Consider the following 10472-nt stretch of genomic DNA (forward strand, 5'->3'; position numbering starts at 1 on the left):
TACAGTTCTACAATGACTTTTAAAGGTGTTAGTAGAAATTCATCTCCTTGCACTTACTTGCATCTGCAGTTAAGTGCTGGATCATGTTTAAAACAAGATGCTTACCTTGAACAGACTGGTAGTACTAGAGACAATATACTAGTGTTAGCTCTGGGGCGTGTTTGGTTTGCTGATTGCAAACCAATGTCTTCAAGAACAAAGAACACAACCATTTGTGTTCAAGAAATAACTGGACATGGCCCTTAGTGCTATGGACTAGCTGGCAAGGTGGTGATTAGTCAAAGGTTGGATTCAGTGATTTTAGAGGTCTTTTTCAACCTAAATGATTCTGTGATTCTGTCTTTAGGAAAACACCCCTTCAAACTGAGCAGAAGTTTTATTTTGAAATCAACACAACAAGCTCTTAAGACCACCATCTTCTAGCAACTTGAGCCAAACGCCGGGTATTTTAACATTTAAAATTTACACTTGTTTCTAGCACAGACAGTACACTAGTTGGCAGAACCTCTAATTAAAAAGGTAGATGTTTTAGGCCAATGGTAGCAATCGTGCAACAAAAATATATAACGGAAGACTGTGGATTTCATCAACAGGTTAGAAAACTGAGCTTCCTTTACTGGCATTTGACTTCAGCTGTGCCAATACTGGCTTTAAGCAACTTGAACATTAATAGCTCAGCAGTAAAGAATATTACATGCATCTCCCACCCTAAGCGACATTTTCCTCCTCTTGTATGAGGAAGGGGAGCAATTTAAGAGGAATCTGATTAGGCAAATCCAGCACCATCCTGCAAAATATATAGCTATCAAAAGTCATTGTTACTAAGTGAAGAAACAGGCTGACCACAGAAGGCTTGCCTGGATGACAGTAAAGCATCTGACACATTTCTCCTTTTCTTCCTATGCTATAGTCAAGCTCCCAGATTTCTAATCTCCCAGGAGAAATCCACAATCCATTCAACTCAAGACTTGGACACCAAATGAGAAGCCACATAAGTATCTCGTAGGCAACATGTCTTGAATTATATTGTAATTGGACATTCTGTATTCTGGGCCCCCTGCTCCATACACAGCAACTGTGCAGGGTTACTCAAAGAGAAGGTCTTCGTCCTTCTCCTCTGCCAAGAGATTGGCTGGTTCAACTTCCCCACCAGCAGCCCTCCGCAGCTCCCGTTCTTGATCAGATTTTTCTTTCAATACTTTTTTCTTTTCCTGGATCTTCTTTAGCCTGTGAAGAGAAATGCGGCTTATCTGTGAAACAAATACATTTTCATAAAACAGGCTGGCAATAAAGATGCCATACAACCTGGATATGATAAAGCTGCCTGGAAAAGTTCTCTGGGAAATAAAAATTCTGTAACAAATGGCAAATTTGGCAAAATGGCAAAAATAAAAGGCTTTTATTGCTAGCTGCTGTAATTGAGAAACTTCATCCAAACTATAAATTATATTTTTGACTCTAAACACTGCTCTGTTTGTCTTTAATGAAGTTAATTCCTCTTTTGTTCATTTCAGGTTTGACATTATTTGCTTCAGGTAGCCCAGAACACTGACCTCTATAGCAGAGGTGTCTTTAAGGCAGAACACCTCAGTGTACTGTATCACATCATTCCCTCTGGCAGAATGATGACAGCTATGTGCAACTTATTGGTAGGGATTCATTTACAAGTTTCAGACAAATAATTACAGATGCCCAAGTGCCCAGCTCTGGAAACTCGACATGCAGTAAGAATGAGGTCCTGTTTAACAATGTTTGTTGCCAGATTTGGTGAATAGTTCTCCTAAGTCTCTTCTGAGGAATGGTCTATTTCAGAAAGAGACCAGTCTAGTCTAGATGTTTACCTGTAGAACTCCTCTCGTTCTCGTTCATCCAGTTCTGTGATGATGTAAGAAAGAGTACGCTCGATCCTGGGAATAATCACTAGAAACATAAATAAAGAAGTTTTTGGACTGCTGTTATATTAGCCAGGAAGTTATATAACGGAGTGCACAGATGTTGTTTGAAGTCAATCTACTAATTATTTTGACAAGGGGAAATTTATGTCTTTCGTGGAAGATACTATTTTCTGATGGACAAGTACACAGAATTGTTTTCTTTAGTAAGTCCAGGACTAAGCTGGGACTCTGAACATCGTAAAATCTCCCACAGCGTGTTCTTTTAAAAATGCAATGGAATCAGTAAGCACTGATCCCTGATTGTTAGTAAGGTTCGTTTTTCCCATGGAAGTGGTTAAAAAAATCCCTGCAAGAGGTGGGCTAAATTTGAATTAAAACTATGTTCTTTCATCACATTCTTTCAGAAACTTCGGTATAGCACTTTTACTCACAGAATTATCTAGGTTTAAAAAGGCCATCATGAAAACAAATATTCAAATATAACAGTATCACAAGGGAAGAGATAAGACACTAAACACAGCTTTAACACCCAACTGGACAAGCTATGTGTCAGTCCCTTTTTGAAAGGAGAAAGCTGTTATCAGCACTACCAGTGTTATTTGGAAGAATGCAGAGGAAACCTTTTCTAAGTCAAATTCTCAAGAGTGATGATAAGCTGCAGTTAAGGCCTGCATGTTCAAAGGAACCAGTCTATGGAAAACAGTACTGAAAAGGACAGTTTAGAAACACAGACTGAAATAAGTTATTGCGTACACGCAAAGATGATTAAATCTGAGCTATCAAAAACTCAGAAAGGGACTTGAAATAATCAAACACTGCAGCAAAAGGAATCACAGCAATATTCTGGTTGAAGTACTACTTAAGAAAGGGCAAGAATTAAATTTACAAACAAGAACAGTAAGGATAAAGAATTCACATCAAAGAAAAATACCAGGGTATTGACATAAAGACTGTTCCATCCAAAATCAAAAAAAAGTCAACAGTTCCTCACTGGGCAACAGTATTACAATTTTAAAGTTTATTAAAGTGATTTAAAGTTAAATCTATTTTGAAATTATTTAAAGTTTATTATGCTAGCTATTGGAACATCTTAACACTTAGAAACATATCTTTTGCCTCTAGTCAACAGACCTGACCAATTAAAGTCATTAGCAGAGATTCCAGAATGTGTTTGTGAAACTTTTGTCCTTTAGGTTCTCAATACAGTTTCCTGATTACTTTTTTATGTTTGCATATTCATTTATCTATGTGTACTCCATTCTACTGGGCTTTTCATTTTTCTTTCTTGCAATATGTTTCATTGTAATGCTTTCTAGAAAGAGTTCTTGAACTGCTTAGAAATTCTACTAATAAGCAAGAGGTCAAATGAGTGGCTTCCATGACCCTGATCCTCATTTTGCATGGAGACAGAAAAATGTTATGCATTCCAAATGGAAAATACTCACCATGTTCAATTGCATTCACACGTCTGTTTGTTATTTTAATGGCTTCGTCCAAAGTAATAAAGGATGTCTGATGGAATAGGATTAAATAATTAATACATAACAAGACAAATTCAGCATTTCAATCAATTCTTCACAGAAAACTGAATAGCACTTGAAAGCCAAGTCTGTAATGTAGCTTTACAGACTATGTCCTTGAGAGAAGCAGAATTTTTTTTCTACTAATGTCACTAGCACACTTCACATCAGCAGTTACCCACTCTCCAAAGAAAGTTTCTTCCTAGTATTAAGGAATAAGGCCTTCTTTGAAGTGGTAATTGTTTTATGGCTGAAAAAGGTTTGCAACTTTGTACAGCACCGAGACTAGAATATGCTACACTTACTGAGACATGCTACTTTCTTTTCAGAAAAGTGAGGAATCAATGATGCCCTTCTTTTTTTTCTTCCCACCAACCTGTAAGGAGGCCAGTTCCACAAGCAGCTCCACAGCTTTGGCATAGTTCCTCTTCAGCTTAGCTAACTGTTCTCCACCTCTGGCCAAGCCAGTCAGCTCATAGCCTGAAAAAAAATAACTTTTGTTACTATTGCTACTATCGTATTTTTTTACTAGATAAAATTTAATACTTTACAGCAATACAAACAGCTCAGCAAGTGAGAAGCTAAAGCCTTTGCCCATTAACAGATTATCTCTATAGTGGTTTATGTTACTACAGATCATTGTTGTGCATGTCCACAGTAAGACTTAGCAGTCTCAAAATCTGGTACCTAAAGACAAATCTTCTCATCTGAAAAAGTCACTGATTTAGAAAAGTAAAATCCACTGCAGTCCTTAATAATCCTTCCACGTCACAGGAACAGGGCAAAGCAGCAAAGGAAGGAAGTAAAGCCACGCCTATGATGTAAACTGACTTACTACCATCAAGACATGACAAGTACTTTTGTATTAGCATGGAATTGTGTAAATATGTGCAAGACAAAAAAACACTTGGTTTGTACTTACTGTCCCCTCCTTCCTGGTAATGCTCAAAAACTGGCAAGGTTACACCTGACAGGAGTGAACAAAAATGTAAGAGACATAAAGGGCTACAGATTTGTTAAGTACAAATCACTTTTACACCCATTTGCTTCCAATTATGTAAGATTATTTTTCAAAATCTTCCTATATAGCTTGGAACGATTGGGTCATGCTGGTGCTCACATATAACACAGAACTTCTGAATTGTGTTGAGATCACAGAGATCTAGACCCTGAAAAATTCAGGGAAGTATTCCAGTTTGTTCAGTTTTATTATCTTTCTGTTTGGTAAAGTATTCCCTTTACTTAAGGAATATATTTTAAGCATTCAGTCATCTTTTTTGTTTTCTTCAAAGACAATTGCTGATATTTAATTGCCTGAAATTTATTTAATTTTGGTACTTAATTTCCCAATCTATTTTTCAGTAAAGCTCTATGGAACTTATACTTTGTCCAAAAATCTAGAAATTGGACACATTCATGTACACACATTCATTTAATTTTATGAGGCAAATAACTAATTATAAAAATCATACACTATATGTGAAAAAAACCCTAACCAATTACAAGTGTTCCTACTGTTAGATAAATAAGAGAAATAAAGACAAGGAGACAGCGTTTGGATACATTCCTGCATACTTCCAAGTGTCCTTCCACAATTCCCTTGAGTCAAAACACTCATGGCCTGGAAAAGTCACCTGCTACATTGTCTTTCTTAGCTCTGATCTTGACTTGTGCTTTGTTCACATTTTGGATCACAGTGGTACTGTAAGGAAGAAAACATACAGGAAAGCTGAAGTAGTTCATTAAGTCATCATTATATATAAGATGAAGCAGTTACCAAATAGCTGTAAAGACCTGGAAATTGTTGTCAGCTCAGTTCTCTATGCAATTCATTGTACAGACTTTGAAGCTAACACAGAAGCTTTGAAAGAAATAGGTTTCCAGCAATGTCTGGAAATGTAAAAGACACAGAGTCTGTGAATGTAACTTTAAAAATATCTTAGACCAAGTATATAAAGCATAGCTAAAACTAGCCAGTGATCTGGCAAATTATTTTAATAACATCGAGTCTAATCAACCCGTGAGACCTTTTTCCCAATAAAAGTCAAGAAATGTCAAGGCTTTAATGCAGACCAAGGCCACAACACTTTGTTCATTTTAGTTTGTATGTATTTGTTCTTTCAGAACATCAGTGAGTATGTTTACCCACTGACTAGGACATAAATAAACTTGAGCTGGTACAACAATTCATCTTGAAAAATTCTGAAGTATCTCAAGGTCTTCCAAGAATACGTCACTGGCTAACTCTTCTGCCTAAGTCCAGTTTACTTTACAGGGTGGAATCTGACTACTGTTTACAGCTAAACACTGTGACTAGTTAGGACAGGAAACAGAACAGCACCACATCCAAATGAAAGGCCAAAAAGACTTTTCTTCAGCAGCACACAGATTACTCCTGTGTCTGATCACTCAGTTCTCCATCAGTTGGTAGTACCATCAGCTGAATCATTAACACTTCTCCAACTTTATTTCACAAGGTCTGTGCACCCTTGAATGAATTACACAAACACCCTGGACAGAACTGTAATTTATTTAAATACAATTAAAAATATCCTACTAGAGGAAAAAGATTTGTTTCCCCTCTGGCATACAGCCCTCATGAACCCTAGTGAGACAAGAGGTCAATGAGACAGGAATTAGAACTGGTAAAATCACTGTGTGACTTTCTGGGAGAACACACATTACACCTGTCCCTCAAATTCACAAGCAAAACCAAATTAACAAATACCACAATATTCTGCTATAAATTCTCACTTCCCTGCATATTTGATTCCAAGCTGAAGAATTCAACACCTTCTCAAATCAAAGACTTTTAGGTAAATTCAGTCAGTCTTTCCACTTTGTTTAGCTTCCAGTGGAGTCTATGTTTTCATCATGCAACTTATCTCTCTCCTGCAGTGATGTCGCCCACCTTTAGCTAAGGGAATTCAGTTCATCCTGTCCTACCTTGTCCACTGTCTTTTTTTTCTTTTTAAAGTGCATTTAAGAACTTTACTTTTTCCAAAAGAGAAAATAATAATTTGTCAATCGCTCTTTCCCATGGGTATGACATCTACAAGCTCAGCAACCCTCACCTGAAGTCTCCTGCTGTAAACTTTGCCTCAGCAAGTGAAAATGCAGCTTCTCTCATCACCTCACCCATCAGCATCTTAGTCTGTTTAAAAAAATTAAAAAAAAAAAAAAAGGCAGCAAATACAAGGCATATCATTACTCCTTTTCCAGGATAAATAACTAACAGCATAACAAGAAGAAAACTGAAAGAAATTGAAGAGAGTGAGAAAGTTCTATGTAGATAGCTTACTTTAAACTGCAAATTGTAATTCCCAGGTGACTGGCAAAAAAAAATAATACTTCAGCTATTTCACTGATCCAGCAAAAGATTTGCCTGTCTTCATAATCATAAGATTCTATTACATGGGGGTTAAATCACAACAGTAAAGTAGCTCATTAGGAAAACACTCTTTCTTCACATTGTATGGAATACTATGAGAAAGGTGAAGCTGTTTTTCAACATACAGATGTATGCAGCTTTGTGAAGCCGCACTCTCCTCCTACTCCATTTTTCCCAATTTTTACAGATTTGTAGTCCTTGTAGTTAAAAAACATGCTATTGAGAAACAACAGCCTTTGTGTGTTAGACAATCTGTAGGAAACAATGATACAGAGTGCTGAGAACTTGTCTACAGCATGGCAACAAAGCACTACTGCTAACCATGGATATTGTAGCAGTCGCAGCCAAACCAGTACAGCTAAAACCCATCTGGCATGGTGGAACACAAGACATATTAGGCTCGACTGTGTATCTTAGATTTGTCATCCGTGTTGCAGAGGAAGAAGCAGGGCTCTGTTTCCTCATAAAGGAACAAGTTCAATCTGGACAAAACTTCTGCTTGCTAGTGTACCTAGTCATGCAGGAAACATTATAGATCTGCAGTATACTCTTAAGCTGGATAAAGCAACAAAAATGGGGCTACAGAACATGTTAAAACCACTCCTAAACTATTTGGCAGCATCAGAGCAAAGTCCCCATAATGTAGAAGAGATGATAAGGAACTTGGAACAAAAACCCCATAATTCTGCTCATGTGTCCTCAGTAGTCTCGCTTACAAAAAACAGGTTATCCACAAAGTTGTTCTATGTTCCAGCCTACCTAATGAAGTCAGCAGAACAGGAATGCAAAACTGAAAGGACAGATTTCAAATAAAGCAAGCCAAACAAAGGAAAATTCTAATTTACCTACCTCAATAATTTTCTTAAGGATCTGCCTGAATCGAAGTGTCAAAGCATCAGATTTTTTTTTTAAGAGGTTACGACCTGTTTGGGCTCCTTTTAAACGAGCCTTCATGATGGTCTGAGCCCTGTTAAACAGAGGAATAAATAAAAATGTTCTGCATGATCTGAAGGGATTAGGAAAAAATTTATGCAAAGTTTTCTGACGTGGATGTGACTGAAATTATGAAGCAATCAAGAAACATCATTGTAGCAGAGCAGGTTGGCCACTTCAGGATAGGGTTTCACATTCTCATTTAAAGTCAAAGGAATTTATTATATTTATCTCTATCATCAATGAGAACTACAAGGTTATTATCTGTAAAGTCAAAGATCATGGAAAATTGATGAGACATTTTTCAGCGCTTCCATAAGAGTTTTCATTTTTCTTGATGTCTTACAAGTACCAGAAATCAAACTACCCCAAAAGCCCACTGTTAGTGTGACACTGGTATTGCTTTTAAGCTCTTTTACCACTGTGTCACCTTCTCAAAATCAGACAACACAGCAAATTCTTCATGTGACCATAACTGTTGATGCTGTGTTCTGATTTTATAGACGATACAGCAGTTGTACATTCTGGTTTGAAGAAAGTCAGAAAGTACAATGATTCCTTATCTTCATATGCTGCATAGGAGATTTACAAGCTATTTGACAATCAAAGGCAGCAACAATTGAAGAGGTATATTAGTGAGTTATCTGTAGTTTTGCATATCCTTTCTATCAATAGCACTCTTGAAGGTTCCTTGTATGAAATTATGCACTGAAGAAGGATCCAAACCTTGCTTCCCTCTCTGCTGTAGAGTATCTTTTAATCTGAAGAATCTTTTTGATTTAAGTTAACTAGAATAGCAGGGGTTATACTACAAAAAGGACAAGCTGTGCTAACTTAAGCTACCACTGTGCAGCCACTGTGCACAAAGGACAACACTCAAGTTCTTACTTCCACTCTGACCTTGGAAAAAGTAAGTATAACTAAGATTCTAGCTACACGTTACTGTCCACATCTACTGGCATGTGATGAGAATAGCTCTATTAGCATCTACCAAATACTTATTACTGAAAACCACAAACACTTTATGAATGTTTATGATTAAAAACAATCGGAGTAAAAAGGCAACTTTACTTTTCCAACCAGCAGGTGTCTTGAACTAACCTTGAACTAACTTGTTCCTTCTGTTCACCACCTGCCAGAGACTGGCCGACCTTCTAGTCTGAGTAAGATTTCACCGGCTCTGAGAGTGCACTAAACAACATCTTGTTTACTCTCAAAGAGAATGAGCAGTTTCTGAACTGATGATATCCAGCACAGAAGAGGCTCACATCAGCAAGCCACTTCATAAAGATTAAAAAAATTAAAAAAAAAAAAACAAAAACAAAAACAACAAAAAAAGCAATCCTTGTGAAATTCTCTTCTGTCAGTTAACAAAATTAATTGTTGCAAACACAGGCCATCTTTATTTTACCATTCTAACTTACATTCCTCTGGAAACACCAGCCACATTATCGGTCTATTACCTCCTTTGAAGCAATGCTTGTAAATATTAAGCCTTTCTACATGAACACTCTCCTGCCACAGTGGCATATCAGCCCACAAAACCAGATACCTTTTAAAAGCAACTGAAGTGCCCCCTCTTGGACGAGCAAACTGAATGAAAAGAGTGCTACCAAAGAGCAGGAGTGAGACCAGATGACTTAAGTGTATGCAATAATTCATTTCTGTGTATGTAACAGTTTATTCCTGAACTAAGTTTCAAAACAGAACCTTTACCATGTAATGTATTAATCTTTCCATATAAACTGTCCTGAGCTCACACACGGGGGAACAGTTATTATTCTACATTTGAGGTTTTCTGTCCTGCAAGGCATGTTTTTAGAAAGATTACATGCAGGCATCAACCCACTTTTTATGCAAGATTTGAAACAGCCTTTCATGTTAAAGCAAAGTCTTTCTGTCCTGGAGGGTTCTAAAGAGAAACTGAACAGCATTATTAAAACAGTAATTTTGTTCAACTGTGTTTGTTCCAATGTTGGCAGTTTTGTAAGCCTTGTCAGGAGACATATGATCTAATGACAAATAGTCTGCTGTCAGGATCTGGAAAATTACCTGACTGTCCCCTACACTTTGAGCATTTTACTTCCTTCTTTTTTAATGCTTTATGGCCAACCTCTCGCACAGCAGTATCGTCTGTTGCAAAGTTAAGGGAAGCTATGGCTCGATTTGTCCATTTTCCTTTTACCCGCACATTTTACAAAATGTTCTTTTTTAAGTCAGGTTTGCGTAATGGCATGATTTTAAATACCACACCCGGCATGTTTGTGCCGGACCCCTCCACGGCCCTCTGAGGGTTGACAGAGCTGATGTGGAGCCTAAAAACAGAACCTGAAGGAGAGAACTAAGTGCGGCCTCCGAGCGCTCGGTCACGGCACCGCGGGGGAAGCGGGCACACAACGGGTGGAACGACGGCCAGCGCCGAGAAGCCCTGAGAGCCCCGCGAGCCGCCCCGGGCCCCGGCGCTGCCCCGGGCCCGGCCCCGCGCCCCCGCCGCCTCCCGCTCGGCGCTATCCCGGCCCGTCCCGGCGGACACTCACATCCGCGAGGGGAAGATTTCGATGCGGTCCTTGCCCGACATGACGGCGGCGGAGCCCGGTCCGGCTGTCCCGGCTGTCGCCGCTGGGACCGCTCCGCTGTCGCCGCCGCCGTCACGTGACGCGACCCCGCCCCCGCGCGCAGGGCAGCAAACCCGGATGCCCGCGCGGTCCCGCGCGCGCCGCCGGCCGTCACGTG

At 38.8% G+C, this 10472-nt stretch overlaps 1 protein-coding gene across 1 annotated transcript; it reads right to left on the bottom strand.

Moving 5' to 3' along the window:
- Positions 1 to 357: 357 nt before the first annotated feature.
- Positions 358 to 10434, bottom strand: ATP6V1D (ATPase H+ transporting V1 subunit D). The gene is made up of 9 exons (XM_051791465.1): positions 10277 to 10434; positions 7656 to 7773; positions 6490 to 6569; positions 5050 to 5117; positions 4338 to 4382; positions 3792 to 3895; positions 3341 to 3407; positions 1842 to 1920; positions 358 to 1227 (listed from the first exon to the last, which is right to left on the bottom strand). The coding sequence occupies exons 1-9, from the start codon at positions 10315 to 10317 to the stop codon at positions 1086 to 1088; spliced, it is 744 nt and encodes a 247-aa protein (XP_051647425.1). The 5' UTR covers positions 10318 to 10434; the 3' UTR covers positions 358 to 1085.
- Between the last annotated feature and the right edge of the window lie 38 nt (positions 10435 to 10472).

Source organism: Manacus candei, unplaced genomic scaffold (genome assembly GCF_025592945.1).
Source record: "Manacus candei isolate 608988 ecotype Guabito, Panama unplaced genomic scaffold, ASM2559294v1 h1tg000033l, whole genome shotgun sequence".
NCBI classification, from domain to species: domain Eukaryota; kingdom Metazoa; phylum Chordata; class Aves; order Passeriformes; family Pipridae; genus Manacus; species Manacus candei.